Below are 16,711 nucleotides of genomic sequence, written 5' to 3'. Positions count from 1 at the left end.
AATAAGTTGCAATTCAGCAGCTTCTCTTTCCAGTCTATTTCTGAAATTCCTACACCCTCCAGCACAGTGTGATATGTATAACCTCAGGCTTCCTTGGCTTCTGATGTTTGGGCAATTGCCAGAGCTCGCTCTTGAGCTTAGGGAAAAATAAATCACTATCATTTTTATAATTATAAGGGGCAGAAAGTTCCTGGGATCTCTACATGGTTCAAGGGGCAGGGGCAGAGCTGGTGGAAAATATGTTTACACCAAATCAGAGATGTGGCTTCAAACTGCAACATGAGTCACTTGCATTTCAGGGATGAGTTTGGCTTGAACTTTGCTAAGAACAGCCCTGCTGGGTTACTCCAAAGTCCCATCTAGTCCTGCAACACAGTGGACAATCAGACATTGCTGAGAAGCTCACAAGCAGGGCATGAAAGCAATGGGCCTTGCCAGGCACAGGTCACCAGCAACTGGCATTTGGGGGAAGTAACTATGTACTGCATGATTCAATATTTTGTTTGCTCTCAATCTCCCAACCTTCCAATTCATTGGATGTCTATGAGTGCTGGTGCTATACAAGAGAGGGAAACAAAAAGGATGGATCCTGCCCTTTTCCAGCAGCTCAGTGCAAATAAGTGAGAGGTCTGCTCCATGGGAGTGGAGAGTGGGGACTACCCCACCAATCTCAACCGGCCTTCATGCCACCACCACTCACCTGCCTTCTTACTTACAAGTGGTGGTTCTTGTCCATCATTGTCTCTGGCTCCAGCTATCGTGGTGCCCCTCTCACTCCCACCAAACTGACAGCTGTCACATTCATTTGTTGATGCTGACCTTGAAAACCCTATATGACATTGGCCCTGAATATCTAAAGGAGTGACTTCACACACATCGTCCAGATCAGATACTGAGGTCTCGCTCCAAGGGCCTAAAGAAGGTTCCCTCAAGCATTAATACACTCAAATGAGATTCCGTTTTTCAGTTGCTGTTTTTAATACTAGAAGCAGAATTTCAAGTTACACTAAGTTATTATTTAGGCTTAGGTTATGAACTCAGGAAGAAACGAAGGTTGGTCATGTCAAAGTACAAACTGAATATGGTAGAGAACGATAATTACCGTATTTTTTGCTCTATAACACGCACCCGACCATAACACGCACGTAGTTTTTAGAGGAGGAAAATCTGTAGGCATGCCACCTGTAGGCATTCCCTCCATAACACGCACAGACATTTCCCTTTACTTTTTAGGAGGAAAAAAGTGAGTGTTATGGTGCAAAAAATACGGTATGTATGAAAAGGGAGGCTGCACTCCAGGAGACTCTACAGGTAGGGTTATCCCTAAAAATTTTGAAGGTCCAGACACTCTCCGGGCATGTGATTCAATGATTACCTTTCATCATTCAAGAGAATGAAAAATGAGGAGCAAACTTTATCTAAAGAGATGCATTCATTCCCAAGGCAACTCTGTGTGTTTCATTACAACTGTGGTGGGAAACGGTTATAAATATGTTAAGAATCAGGTAACAACTTTAGGTTTTGTGGCCAGGTGTTCCTTTGTGTTCAGATCAGGCCTCAGCACAAGAATGTAGCATTTGGGAATGAAGATGCAGCCCAGAAGCCCAGCACTAGAAGCCAAGATAGAGAAGATCTGCACGGCTACCATGTATTTCCCCTTTGTGCTCAGGTAGGTGGGCACAAAGGAGACCCAAACGCTGCAGAAGACCAGCATGCTGAAGGTGATCAGCTTGGCTTCATTGAAGGCCCCAGGCAGCTTCCTGGCCAGGAAAGCCACCGTGAAGCAGATGGCAGCCAGGAAGCCCATGTAACCCAGGGCAGCATAGAACATGGCAACAGACCCTTCATTGCATTGCAGGGTGGTCTCTCCAGCCTGGGAATGCTTGTCAGAGTCTGGGAATGGGGGAGAGATGCCCAGCCAAATGATGCAAATGACCATTTGGACACTGGAGCAGGAAAGGACAATGGAGTTGGCCAGACCTTTCCCTAACCATCTCCTCACCCTGTTCCCTGGCTTTGTGGCCAGGAAGGCCAGCACCACCATGATGGTTTTGGACAGCAAAGAAGATACAGCAACTGAGAAGATGGTGCTGAAGGCCGTTTGTCGAAGGAGGCAGGTGACTTTCCTGGGACGGCCAATGAAGAGGAAGGAGGACAAGAAGGACAGCAGGAGGGAGACAAGGAGGATGTAGGAGAGGTCCCTGTTGTTGGCTTTGACTATGGGCGTTTCCTTGTATTTAATGAAGATCCCGACAACAAAGCCTGTGGTTAAGGACAGGAAGAGAGCCAAAGAAGTAAGGAGAATCCCCAAATATTCTTTATATGATAGGAAGGAGATAATCCTCGGAATGCAGTGATCTCGGTCCTTGTTTGGATATTGTTCTTCTGGACATTTGGTGCAACACTCTGCATCTGAGGAGGAGAAAAGGAATGGCTTTGGCTTTGCTTACAGACACTATCTATTACATGTTGAGAAATGCACTCATGTGGGAGATATCAGAAAATGAGAATGTATTGTAAGAAAGGGAAGCTTTTTTGGTGCGTTTCCTTATGCGATAGTTTTCGGGCAGTAACACTACTTCATTTCCATATTTCATTTCACTTTTAATTTGTATACTGCCTTTCTATATTGCTATGCAGAAGGAGGGTTACAAGCTGAAGAAACAACAAAATAGATAGCAAAGATCACAGGCATAACACACACACAAAAAGTCATAATAAAAGAGGGGAGGATTGTAATAGTCAAAATATCACTAGAGGGGGAACCAATGGTAGAGGGAATTTATGGATCAAATAACAGAAAATCAGAATTCTATGTTAAAGTAAGATCATTATTAATGAGAATTATTGTGTTAGAGGTTTTAAATGGAGTAATGGAACCAGAATTGGACAGATTGCAGAAGAAGAGAGGGGGAAATGAAGGGAAGCTGCCAAAAAGCTTTGTGGAAAAGGTAAGAATTTTTGATTTAGTGGAAATATGGAGATATAAATATCCTGTCGAAAAGGAGTTCCCATATTTCTCAGAACCAAAAATTTCGTATAGTTGAATCGACAATATATGGATTATTAAGGATATGACAATTAAAGCAAAGAATGCCGAAATATTACCAAAACACTTACAGATCACAATCCAGTATCATTAATTCCTAAAGGAAAAGAGGAGAAGGGGGGGGAGTTGGAGAATGAATGTTTTCCTATTAAAAAACCAAAAAGTAATACAAGGAGCCAGAAAGTTGATGAAGGAATATTTTGAAAACAATTGGAGGAAAGGGACAGATGTAAAAACAGTGTGGGATGCTGGGAAGGCAGTTGTTAGGGGATATTTCATACAACAAAACTCAATAGCATATAAAAATAAAGAAAAAAAGGAAAGGGAGTTTTTAGAAGAATTTAAAAGGAATTTAAATCAAGAAATTAAATTACTGAGAGTAGAATACAATAAAATTATAGAACAGGAGGTAGAACAACAAATCAAATTTTGGAAATATAAAAATTTTGAATTATTGAAGAAACAATTGAAAAATTAATAAATACGATAAAAGTAGAAGAGAGGACAATAAGGGATATTAAAGAAATTTAAAAAGAATTTGAAAAATATTCTAAAAAATTATATCAAAAAGATGAAGTGTCAATAGAAGAAATAGAGGAATATATAAAGAAAAATAAATTAATAGAGATAGCAGAAGAAGACCATAAATTATTAAATGAACCAATATCAACCATAGAAATTAAGGAATCAATTCAAAAATTAAAAATAGGGAAATCCCCAGGTGCAGATGGCATACCAGCAGAATACCATAAAGAAATGTTAAATGAATTAATCAACCCACTAAAAGAAGTAATAGAGGAAGCGGTAGAGAAGGGGAATATTCCAGACTCTTGGACTCAAGCGTATATAACGCTCCTGCCAAAACAAGGTACGGACTTGGAATCTGTCTCAAATTATAGACTCATTTTGTTAAATTTGGATTATAAAATTTATGCAGGATTATTGGCTAACAGGTTGAAAAAATAGTAGGAAAAATAGTACATAAAAATCAGGCTGGATTTGTGGAAGGAAGACAAATAAAGGATAATATTAGAAATATAATAGACATAATGGAATATCTACAAGTAAGAAGAGATAACCTGATGTTGGGAAAGATGGAGGGCACAAGGAGAAGGGGACGGCAGAGGACGAGATGGTTGGATAGTGTTTTCGAGGTTACCAGCATGAGTTTGAGCAAACTGCGGGAGGCAGTGGAGGACAGAGGTGCCTGGCGTTCTCTGGTCCATGGGGTCACGAAGAGTCGGACACGACTAAACGACTAAACAACAACAACAAGAAGAGATAAACAAGCAGCCCTGATTTCGATCGATGCAGAGAAGGCTTTTGATAAAATCTCATGGGAATTTATGAAAAACAATTAAAAGAATTGTGTCTAGGTGAAAAATTCCAAAAAGGTATAAATGCAATTAATAACCAACAGAAAGCAAAAATCATTATTAATGGAGAGTTTGGAGAAGAAATCAAAATCTTTAAAGGAGATATAAATACAAGGATGCCCCCTATCCCCAATGTTGTTTATAATAGTATTAGAGGTTCTATTAAAGCAAATAAGGCAGGACAACCAAATAAGAGGAATAGTAGTTGGTGAAAAAAAGATATAAGTTAAGAGCCTTTGCAGATGATGTTATGATCACAGCAGAAAATCCCCTACAATGTACACCTAGAATATTGGAATGTATGAACGAATACGGCAGATTAGCAGGATTCAAATTAAACTATGGGAAAACCAAAATACTAGTGAAAAATATGGAAGAAAAAGATAAAGTGAAATTACAGGATTGGAAATTAAAAAGAAAATAAGGAATCTTGGAATAAATTTCACAACAAATATTATAGATTTAAGTAATGAGAACTATGGGAAAACATGGAATGAAATAAAAAATGATTTGCAAGTATGGGGGAAATTAAATCTTTCCTTAGTAGGAAAATATCGGTAATAAAGATGAACATATTACCACAGATGATGTTTTTATTTCAAAGTATCCCAATACTAGGAGGAGGTAAATGTTTTTAATAATTGGAAAAGAGACTCGGCCAAATTTGTGTGGTCAGGGGAAAAACCAAGAATAAAACATAAAATAATGATAGACAAGAAGGAGAGAGGAGGATTTGGCCTCCCGGATATGGAGTTATATCACGATGCGGTGGGTCTTTCCTGGCTAAAAGAATGGATCAAATTAGATGACTCGGATGTATTGGATTTAGAGGGAGTAGAGACGAGATTTGGATGGCATGCCTATCTAATAGATGAAAAAGTCAAAGTACATAAAGGCTTCCTAGGGTATATTGTCAGAAAGTCTATATATAAAATATGGGAGAAATATAAAAGACTCCTAGAACCCAAAACTCCTTGGTGCGCATCGCCGGAAGAAATTGTCACAGTGAAAAAATTAAATATGAAAGAAAATTGGGCTACCTATAAAAGTGTATTAAAGGAAGAAAACGGAGAATTGGAATTAAAGGATTATACAGAAATTAAGGATGCGGGTGGCGATGTGGGTTAAACCACAGTGCCTAGGACTTGCCGATCAGAAGGTCGGCGGTTTGTATCCCCACAACGGGGTGGGCTCCCGTTGCTCGGTCTCTGCTCCTCCAACCTAGCAGTTCAAAAGCAGGTCAAAGTGCAAGTAGATAAATAGGTACCACTCTGGCGGAAAAGGTAAACGGCGTTTCCGTGCGCTGCTCTGGTTCACCAGAAGCGGCTTAGTCATGCTGGCCACATGATCACCAAAGAATTGATGCTTTTGAATTATGGTGCTGGAGGAGACTCTTGAGAGTCCCATGGACTGCAAGAAGATCAAACCTTTCCATTCTGAAGGAAATCAGTCCTGAGTGCTCACTGGAAGGACAGATCCTGAAGCTGAGGCTCCAATACTTTGGCCACCTCATGAGAAGAGAAGACTCCCTGGAAAAGACCCTGAAGTTGGGAAAGATGGAGGGCCCAAGGAGTAGGAGACGACGAGATGGTTGGATAGTGCTCTCGAAGCTACCAGCATGAGTGTGACTAAACTGCAGGAGGCAGTGGAAGACAGAAGTGCCTGGGGTGCTCTGATCCATGGGGTCACAAAGAGTTGGACACGACTAAACGAATAAACAACAAACAACAACAACATGCATGAACATTTTTAAGGATTATATGAAATTTATGTTTGTACGCTTGTATATTCGCAATATGTGTGTATTAATGCTGAATTATTTTAACAATAAAACCTTTTCAAAAAAAAGTCATAATCAAAGAATAACTTTAAAATAAAAAACATATCAAATAAAGCAATATTCAATAATATTCAATCATAATGTTCAGGAATAGTAAACAGTAAAATTTAATATCAGCAAATGATAAACAGCTTACACTTGTCATGTACAATAAAGAATTACTAATGTATAATCAATTAAAAAACAGCAAGTCACAATGACTAAAATACCACAAAACATACAAACCATGTAAAAGGATCAAACTGAGAAACAAGGACACAAAACTTGTGATTTATTTATTTTTAATATTCTTGCTTCCAAGCTGCTATAGCTGTTCTCAAACTCCTTGTCTGAGATATCCAATAACTTCCTGCTGAAATGCCATAATTTTTAATTGTTCTACAATGCAATGGAATGGAATGTTCACATAATTTTTATTATTATTGTGCATCATGCTTTCTCTCTTTTAAATAAATATTTGCTATTTTCACTATTTCTTGTTTATTTTAATGACATTTTAAATTCCTTTTTGAGGGTGGTTCTGGTTCTCTGATCCTAGAAGGCTTGGCACAAAATAGCCAAAGCTGTGCCTTATGGGCAGGGCAGGCTGAACCCAATTTGCATCCCAGAGATTGCTTCCTGCAAGTCATTTCTTTCAAATAAATTCCTGGAAGGGGGTTAAAAATGAAGAAATCAAGAAAGGATCTGCATCCAAATATATCTTTAGAATCTTCACAGAAAGTGTCTGACTGATATGTTGCCCTATTCATATTCTCCCAACAAATTCCATCTCCTGTGGCATCACCCACCTTCCTGTGTAGATATGGTCCCTTCCGCACACGGAACACAAGCATAGCAGCAAACCGGCTTTCCTTCTTGAACCACCTTGGCATATCCTGGGCGACACCTTTTGGTACACCTGGCGTGAGGCACAGTCTAGCCATAAAGAAAAGATGCACATTAAAGGAGAAGTGTCGGCAATATTTGTGCATATGGAACTCAGAGTCTGGAAAGAACCCAACAGGGGACCCAGGTAAGCCGCATTACACATAATCGATGCCCATCAAGTTTATGGGGCCGCAGTACCCTCTAATATTTTATTGCGGGGGCCAATAGGAGTTCCTAGGAGTTGGCTATATGCTTGATGTAGAACGGAAACCTTCCTACTGTGTTTGCTTTTTAAACAATAAGAATAATAATTTATTTATACCCCACCCATCTGGGTGGGTTTCCCCAGCCACTCTGGGCGGCTTCCAACAAAAGATTAGAAATACATTAAAACATCAATCATTAAGAGGGCTGCCTTCAGATGTCTTCTAAAAGTCACAACACATAATCGATGCCCACCAACTTTATGGGGCCCCAGCCACCTCAAATATTTTAATGTGGGGGCTAAAGCCCCCACAGCTCCTAGGAGTCGGCTCCTATGCTTTATGTAAATGGCCTCGGCCCAGTATACCTGAAGGAGCGTCTCCACCCCCATCGTTCTGCCCAGACACTAAGGTCCAGCGCCGAGGGCCTTCTGGCGGTTCTCTCATTGCGAGAAGCAAAGCTACAGGGAACCAGGCAGAGGGCCTTTTCGGGAGTGGCGCCCGCCCTGTGGAACGCCCTCCCATCAGATGTCAAAGCGATAAACAACTACCTGACAGGGAAGTTTTTAATGTGTGACATTTTAGTGTATTTTTGGACTCTGTGGAAGCCTCCCAGAGTGGCTTGGGAAGCCAAGCCAGATGGGCGAGGTACAAATAATAAATTACTATTATTATTATTATGTAGAATGGAAGCCTCCCTGCTGTGTTTGCTTTTTAAATAATAATAATAACAATAACAATTTATTTATACCCCACCCATCTGGCTGGGTTTCCACAGCCTCTCTGGGAGGCTGCCCACAAAAGATTAGGAATACATTACAACATCAATCATTAAGAACTTCCCTGAACATGGCTACCTTCAGATGTCTTATAAAAGTCAGGTAGTTGTTTATTTCCTTGACATCTGATGTGAGGGCGTACCATGGTGCAGGCACCACTACCAAGAAGGCCCTCTGCCTGGTTCCCTGTAACCTCACTTCATGCAGGAAGGGAACCGCCAGAAGGCCCTCGAAGCTGGACCTCAGTGTCTGGGCTGAACGTTGGGGGTGGAGACGCTTCTTCAGATATATTGGGCTGAGGCGGTTTAGGGCTTTACAGGTCAGCACCAACACTTTGAAGTGTGCTCGGAAATGTACTGAAAAGAGTATTATTACATAGGTCTTTGAACTACTGGACTGAGGCACAGTCTAATAATAATAAAAAAGAAGGTACATACAGGGGAAGTATTTGTTTGCCACGAGTATTTGTGTCAATGGAGTTGATTCATAGAGTTTGGAAACAACCCAACAAGTTCTCTAGGCACAGGGCAAAAGATGCAGAAACAAAACAAAAGAAAAGAAAGGAAAAATCCCATCCCAGAACAGCAGCAATAAAACACTCTGGTGAAGAGCAGTATTTAAATATAGAGTATGATCACATCTTATGCAGGAGTTACATTCCGGGGAAGGAGCAGTATATGCCAAAATGTATATGCAGTGGTACCTTGGTTCCTGAATGGCTTGGCTCCCAAACATATCAGCTCCCGAACGCTGCAAACCTGGAAGCAAGTGTTCTGGTTTGTGAACATTTTTCGGAAGCCAAATGTCCAACACAGCTTTCAATTGAGTGCAGGAAGTTCCTGCAGCCAATTGGAAACCGTTCCTTGGTTTTCGAATAGTTTGGAGAGTTGAGCCGACTTCTGGAATGGATTAACTTCAAGAACCAAAATTCCACTGCACTGGAATGAGCCCCTTGGAACGGCTCCTGCACAACCATCCTGACCTTCCGGAACTGGCATGCCAAGTAGGCCTTACTGCCAAGCTCTCTGATTTGCTCACTGGGCTCCAGGATGCTCTTGCGTGGGCTCTGCGATGTTCTCATGAGATCTCGCAGGGCCGGGCTGGATTAGCCATTAAGCAGAATAAGCACGTGCTTAGGGCATCCTGGGAAGGAGGGGACCACAGGAATTTTTTCTGTTGCTGGATTTGCCATGGACCATATTGTGCAGCTCAATCAGGTTCCACAAAAAAGGCTCCCCCAATATATGAAAAAATTACATACAAACATACATACATACATACATAGTTACATGTGTGTGTGTATCTGCACATGAAGAGCATTATACACATTTAATAATTTACTTAATTAATTATAATGAAAGCATCAGCCAAACTTCCAAAAGATTATACTTGAATTCCTCTTGGAAATATTTAACAGATTACTAGATCTTCATGCGTATCATGTGGAATAAAGGGGCTCTTACCTGGTTGAACCACTTGGGCCACACAATAGCTTCTGGGTTAATGGCGAGCTTGAAGTCAGTGGATGCCTCTCTCTCTATACTCCCAATTTTCACTCTAACACAAGACTCATTGGGAAGCACCGCCCAATTCTCAATATCAAACATGATTGGCAGCTCCCCATTCTCACCCAAATACAGTCCGCCCATGGAAGTGTTCAACAACCGGGTTTCTCTTAAGAAAGGGTGGAGCTGGAATGACAGGGAAAACACCAGCATTTCAAACCATTTTGGAAATCTCATCCCTTCTCCCTTTGAGCTCCAAAGTCCTGGCATACCTGGCCTTGTTGGAATCTACAGAGGACTTAACAGAAAGCATTTTAGATGCCTCATCTCTGCTTCCTTGGAACTCAAAACTCCTGTTGTGCCACAACTTCTCCTACTGGCAAGACTAAACAGACACCCTTCAGGTGGAGGGATGTCTGCTTTTAACTTGTTTTGGCTACTTACGGTTTTATTATATGGTCTTAGGTTTTTTATTGCAGTAGACCACCTTGATATTTTATGAAATACACAATATATATATATATATATATATATATATATATGCAGGTTTTGGTGTCCTCGGGTGTCTTCCCGTGTAAAAGTTGGGGTGTCTAGGCGACGTTTCGACGAGGTCTCACTCGTCATCTTCAGGCTGGTGCTTTCGGCTTCTTGTTACTGGAACAGAGCGGGATCTCAATGTTTGAGTTCCTATAAATACTGTAGAGGGGGTGTGGTGTCTAGCCTCCAATGTTCTGGGCAGAGAGGAAGTTCCCAGGCTAGTGTGCCTTTTCTTCTTTTGTTCCTTAATTACTTGAGAGATACCTTGAGTGATTTCTTGAGTGATATCCTGAGTACCACTTAGGTGGGTCATTAGGTGTGGATTAGTTGCTAAAGTCTTTGTGTCTTGACCTCTTGAACTTTGTGAAGAGTTTACCTGAGAAGATGGCTGTATTGCACTTAGTTGTGCTTTGGCTTGGCTTCGTGTATAGGGGCGAGCTGTGGTTTTGTGGCTTGTGTCAGCCAGATCTGTGTAGGGATTGCAGGGGGGTGCAGCATCCGGAGGTGCCACCATGGATTGGCTACTGGATGGTGTCAGTAATTCATCTGTGGAGAGGGTCTGGGTTTGGGTCTGGTGTGGTTGATTGGTGTTGGCGTTCTGTGTGCCTCTGGATCTGGTGTCAGTTTTTGTGGGGAGGGCTAATTTCCAGATGTCTGGCAAGCGGGATGTGTCGTCACGCTTGTTCATGTTGTGAGGGTGTTTCTCTATCTCGATGGCTTCCATGATTATTCTCTTGTGGTGATGTTCCGTGTTAAAGAGCAATTTGGAATCTGCAAAATTAATTTCGTGTCCTGTTTCTTTCATGTGTTGGAAAAGAGAGGAAGTTTTTTCTTCTTTTTTGACGGCATTCTTGTGTTCTGCGATACGTGCATTTATTCGTCTGTTTGTTTGTCCAATGTACGTGGCTGGGCAGACTTTGCAGGGTATTTCATAGATCCCTTGGTTTTCCAACTGGATTTTATCCTTGGGGTTTCTGAGGATATTGGCTATTTTTTGGTTGGTGCAAAAGGCTGTTTTGATATTGTGTTTATGGAGGATTTTGCTAATTTTATCTGTAGTGCCCTTGATATAAGGAAGGAGGGCCATGCCATTGTTTTCTTCTGTGTCTTGGTTTTTGGGGGGTGTTTCCTTTTGGATTAGCTTCGTAATCCTGTTTTGCTGGTATCCATTGGCAATTAACACATTTGAGAGATTCTGTAACTCAGTTGTCAAGTGGTCTTTGTCAGCCAGGCGTTTGGTTCTGGAGATGAGAGTCTTGGCTACGGAGTTTATTTGTGCAGGGTGGTGGTGTGATTGTGCATGTAAGTAGCGGTTGGTGTGTGTTTTTTTCTGGTAGATAGTGTGTCCTAGGGAGCCATCAGGTTTTTTGTAGATTAGGACGTCAAGGAAGGGAAGTTGGTTGTTGGCTTCTATTTCCATAGTGAATTTTATTTTGGGGTGTAAGTTGTTGAGATGTGTGAGGAAGCTATCCAGTTTTTCCTTCCCGTGTGGCCAAATTACAAAGGTGTCGTCAACATATCTGAGCCAAAGTTTGGGTTTGTGTTCTGACTTGTCTAAAGCATTGGTTTCAAAGTGTTCCATGTACAGGTTTGCGATGACCGGTGAGAGGGGTGATCCCATAGGTGCTCCTTCTATCTGTTTGTATCTTTGTCCATTGTGGATGAAGTACGTGTTGGTTAGGCAGTGGTTGGTCAGGTCCAAGATGTATTCGGGGGGATTGTATTTGTTTTGAATAGCTGTCAAGGCTTCATTAATGGGCACTTGTGTGAAGAGAGATACAACATCGAAGCTTTTCAACACATGAAAGAAACAGGACACGAAATTAATTTTGCAGATTCCAAATTGCTCTTTAACACGGAACATCACCACAAGAGAATAATCATGGAAGCCATCGAGATAGAGAAACACCCTCACAACATGAACAAGCGTGACGACACATCCCGCTTGCCAGACATCTGGAAATTAGCCCTCCCCACAAAAACTGACACCAGATCCAGAGGCACACAGAACGCCAACACCAATCAACCACACCAGACCCAAACCCAGACCCTCTCCACAGATGAATTACTGACACCATCCAGTAGCCAATCCATGGTGGCACCTCCGGATGCTGCACCCCCCTGCAATCCCTACACAGATCTGGCTGACACAAGCCACAAAACCACAGCTCGCCCCTATACACGAAGCCAAGCCAAAGCACAACTAAGTGCAATACAGCCATCTTCTCAGGTAAACTCTTCACAAAGTTCAAGAGGTCAAGACACAAAGACTTTAGCAACTAATCCACACCTAATGACCCACCTAAGTGGTACTCAGGATATCACTCAAGAAATCACTCAAGGTATCTCTCAAGTAATTAAGGAACAAAAGAAGAAAAGGCACACTAGCCTGGGAACTTCCTCTCTGCCCAGAACATTGGAGGCTAGACACCACACCCCCTCTACAGTATTTATAGGAACTCAAACATTGAGATCCCGCTCTGTTCCAGTAACAAGAAGCCGAAAGCACCAGCCTGAAGATGACGAGTGAGACCTCGTCGAAACGTCGCCTAGACACCCCAACTTTTACACGGGAAGACACCCGAGGACACCAAAACCTGCATTCCTGTACCCGTGAAAATCTACGAAAGCAAATATATATATCAACACCAATCAACCACACCAGACCCAAACCCAGACCCTCTCCACAGATGAATTACTGACACCATCCAGTAGCCAGTCCATGGTGGCACCTCCGGATGCTGCACCCCCCTGCAATCCCTACACAGATCTGGCTGACACAAGCCACAAAACCACAGCTCGCCCCTATACACGAAGCCAAGCCAAAGCACAACTAAGTGCAATACAGCCATCTTCTCAGGAAAACTCTTCACAAAGTTCAAGAGGTCAAGACACAAAGACTTTAGCAACTAATCCACACCTAATGACCCACCTAAGTGGTACTCAGGATATCACTCAAGAAATCACTCAAGGTATCTCTCAAGTAATTAAGGAACAAAAGAAGAAAAGGCACACTAGCCTGGGAACTTCCTCTCTGCCCAGAACATTGGAGGCTAGACACCACACCCCCTCTACAGTATTTATAGGAACTCAAACATTGAGATCCCGCTCTGTTCCAGTAACAAGAAGCCGAAAGCACCAGCCTGAAGATGACGAGTGAGACCTCGTCGAAACGTCGCCTAGACACCCCAACTTTTACACGGGAAGACACCCGAGGACACCAAAACCTGCATATATATATATATATATATATTCCAGCTGGAGCCTAAAGATAGAATCTAAATCTAAATAAATAAAACAAAAACCTTTTCCTCACTGTTGCATTTGTGTCTAAATCAATGAGAATGATTATTGTAGAGTTGGTCGAAAGCATTTTAGATGCCTCATCCCTGCTTCCTTGGAACTCAAAACTCCTGTTGTGCCACAACGTATCTTACTGGCAAGTAGGGATGTCTGCTTTTAACTTGTTTTCGCTTCTTATTCTTTTATTATATGGTCTTAGGCTTTTTATTGCAGTAGACCACCTTGATATTGCATTCGTGTCTAAATCAATGAGAATGATTATTGTAGAGCTGGTAGAAAGAACTTTGTTTTCTAGAAAGGGAAAGGAAATACCTGCCATGGCTGTAGCCTTTGACATGCCAACTGGTCTCCTCCACCCGCCATCAACATCTGCTTTGATCTGGATGAACAGGCAACATTTAAAGCATGTGCCATGATTTGGAGACTGAAGTATGTTCTGTGGCTGTCTTGAGACAGAACAGTCTGCAGGTCCTCTTCAGACGGCACCTCCGGATTCTCCACATCTCTGCATCTTGTCCAACCTCTCACAGCGAGGACGTGCTTTGAGTATGAACAACTAAATGCTTTTTGCCGAAAAAGATAAAGAAGATGGGACTCTTTTTTACAGCAGTCTCGTTTGCTGCTCATTTTGGTCTTCATTACAAAGGAGAATGAACCATGGATATACTTCAAGGACTTGGGAAAGAAAAATAAATTCATGTTCATGTCTTGAAAAGCTGTTGTGAGCCATACTTTTGGCCCAATTTGTTTCTCGAGTTCTTGTTGTAGTGTCATGATGAAACCCAGTGCCGTCTGAATGTTTACATAGTAAAGGAATACATTGGTTTGTCTCCATAGGGCAATAAATTCAATTTGTGTGAACATCTTAGGTTCATTCTTTTCTGGTATTCTTACTGAAAAGGCAACACAAATTCCGTTGCTGGCCATCAGAGATGTCAAGGCACTCAAGAACCTTTCTCCATTCTCATTCTCTGGAGCAAAGAGGCCGATCCACGTCCATCCGAAATGCTGGAGCATCTTTACAATCCCCAAGTACTGAACTTCTTCATTGGGGACCGTATGGTAGACAAAAGGGACTTTGGTGTTCTCATCAACAACCCCAGATACAAAGCCATAACTGATCTGGAGTGGGGAAGAAAAAGTACAGTGTTTCATTTTCAAAGAACAGGATTAGCATGAAATACTTAATACCTAACAAATATTGTGCTGACTGGGGCTGATAGTTTTATTTGGAAACTTTGGGAGGCTGCAACCCTAACAAAGTCTCCCTGTTAATAATAATTTATTATTTATACCCCACTCATCTGGCTGGGTTTCCCCAGCCACTCTGGGCGGCTTCCAACAGAACACTAAAATTAAACATTAAAAGCTTCCCTAGCAGGGAAGAATCATAGAATCGTAGAGTTGGAAGCAACCCTGAGGTTCATCTTGGCCTCCCCCCTGCAATGCAGCTGTCCCATACGGGGATCAAGCCTGCAAGCTTGACATTGGCAGCACCACACTCTAACCAACTGAGCTATCTAGTTACAGATAGGTAGCCGTGTTGGTCTGCCATAGTCAAGACAAAATAAAAAAATTCCTTCCAGTAGCACCTTAAAGACCAACTAAGTTAGTTCTAGGTATGAGCTTTCGTGTGCATGCACACTTCTTCAGATACCTAGCTATCTAGCTTAACATAGCTCAGGATTTTCTCCCTCTTTGATGCCTCTTTTTGACTCTGCTGACGATAATGAGAATTTATTTTGCTGCTGAACCTCTTTTGTGTCCCTCCATGCCCCACCCTTCATACCTGTGGGATTTTGTACATGCCTGACGTGGCTGAAATCACTTTGGAGATGATGGAATTGGCTCCTTCAAGAACAGCCAAGATATTATTCCATTTTCCACAGCGATAGTTTGGAATATTGCTTTCCCCACCTGCAAGCAAGTATAGCATGGCATCAGAAGTGATCCTTGCATTGTCATAGTTCTCATAGAGGCTGTAGCCCAGAGTGATGTTGGGTAAGAGCCTGGGATCCCGGTTGATCTCTTGGATGGTGAACAAGAAGGACAAGATGTGCCAGTAGAACCTAAATGGCGCTCTGTATGAAATCAATCAAATAAAAAGTGTCAAACCATTCACCATTTAATGAAAATAAATCATGATCAGGCTCATTTATGCACTTGTTTTCTTCAGCAAACATCACAGCGGCACAGAAGGTAAAAATAGAGCACGTCTGGGAACATGCAACCCACTAGCTGCTGCGAAACTCAAGTTTCCTTCAGCCCCTGCCAGCATGGCCAGTGATCAGGGGTGATGGGAGCTGCAGTCCCGCAATATCTGGAAGACCACAGAGTCCTCACCCCTAAAATGGAGACTATTTCCCTAGAAAACAGGAGCCATTGGGGTGCAGTAGAAAAATGTGACATCCTTCTGCATATAATTACTTACTCATATTTAAACCTGGTTAATGGGGGCTGCAAAAAGATGTATGGAAGTTGTAGACCAAACACATTTGGAGATATTATCCCACCAATGAGGAAGTCGCCAGTCTGGAAATAATTCTGTGCTTTGATTCCTTCCCGGATTGGATTCAAGGGGCATTTTGCCTTCAGGTTTGTACAGGATTCAAGCAAAATGAGCAGCATCAGCATCTGGGATCTCATTCTGACTGACTGCTACACCTCTCTTGTGAGTGTTCCTCTCTCCCCCATAGCCAGCTACATCAAAAGAAGCCAAAAAACTCTTATTTAACCAATATGGGTGGTGGTCAGCTATACCTTCAGAGCCATTAAACCTCACACAGATACATCCCACCCTTCTTACTCTCAGTCATGATTCAGTCTGTCTCTGATCTTCTGTGCACCAACCTTTCCCTCAGGAACAAGGCAGAATAAATCATGATGATTTTGATAATTATTAGGGGAAGGACGTTCATCTCTGCAACAACCTGAAGTTTCTGTGTGGCTTGAGGGGCAGGAGCAGAGTTGGAGATAAACATGGTTGCGAGGAATCAAAGTCGCTGCCCCAAAGTTTGACATGGGTCACTTGTGGTGCGTGAGAATTTGATAAAATCAAACTGAGGTGTCTGGCTTAGCTCGTTTCTGACTACCTAATATCAAGTTTCAGTCATGTCCTTCCATGTACTAAGTTTTCTTTTTTTTATAATATTTTATTGCTTTTACACAAAAAAAGAACAACACAAAAAACAAATTTCCATAAACATTACAAGAAAAGAAAAAAAAGACATAGACAAAAAAGAAAAAGAAAAA

The 16,711-nt window shown here is 41.9% G+C and overlaps 2 protein-coding genes across 3 annotated transcripts in view; both read right to left on the bottom strand.

Moving 5' to 3' along the window:
- Positions 1–1,382: 1,382 nt before the first annotated feature.
- The window catches only part of LOC310837274 (vomeronasal type-2 receptor 26-like), a 206,879-nt gene continuing 191,550 nt past the window's right edge, over positions 1,383–16,711 (bottom strand). Inside the window, exon 7 of the mRNA XM_083723564.1 lies at positions 1,383–1,447. The gene's annotated coding sequence lies outside the window, so the exon portion shown is untranslated. The remainder of the gene's footprint in view (positions 1,448–16,711) is intronic.
- On the bottom strand, positions 1,451–16,454 carry LOC310837270 (vomeronasal type-2 receptor 26-like). 2 transcript variants are annotated; one of them, XM_083723541.1, is made up of 6 exons: positions 15,891–16,454; positions 15,249–15,540; positions 13,772–14,581; positions 9,578–9,805; positions 7,054–7,180; positions 1,451–2,412 (listed from the first exon to the last, which is right to left on the bottom strand). In XM_083723541.1, exons 1-6 carry the CDS (start codon positions 16,103–16,105, stop codon positions 1,502–1,504), a joined length of 2,583 nt encoding a protein of 860 aa, XP_083579667.1. In that variant the 5' UTR covers positions 16,106–16,454; the 3' UTR covers positions 1,451–1,501. The 2 variants fall into 2 exon arrangements, with proteins under 2 accessions (XP_083579667.1, XP_083579668.1); XM_083723542.1 differs by lacking the exon at positions 9,578–9,805 and having other exon boundaries at positions 15,891–16,453.

This window comes from Podarcis gaigeae (genome assembly GCF_964106915.1).
Source record: "Podarcis gaigeae genome assembly, chromosome: 2".
NCBI classification, from domain to species: domain Eukaryota; kingdom Metazoa; phylum Chordata; class Lepidosauria; order Squamata; family Lacertidae; genus Podarcis; species Podarcis gaigeae.
Note: the sequence above shows the minus strand (reverse complement) of the source record. Positions and strands in the feature narration are given on the sequence as shown.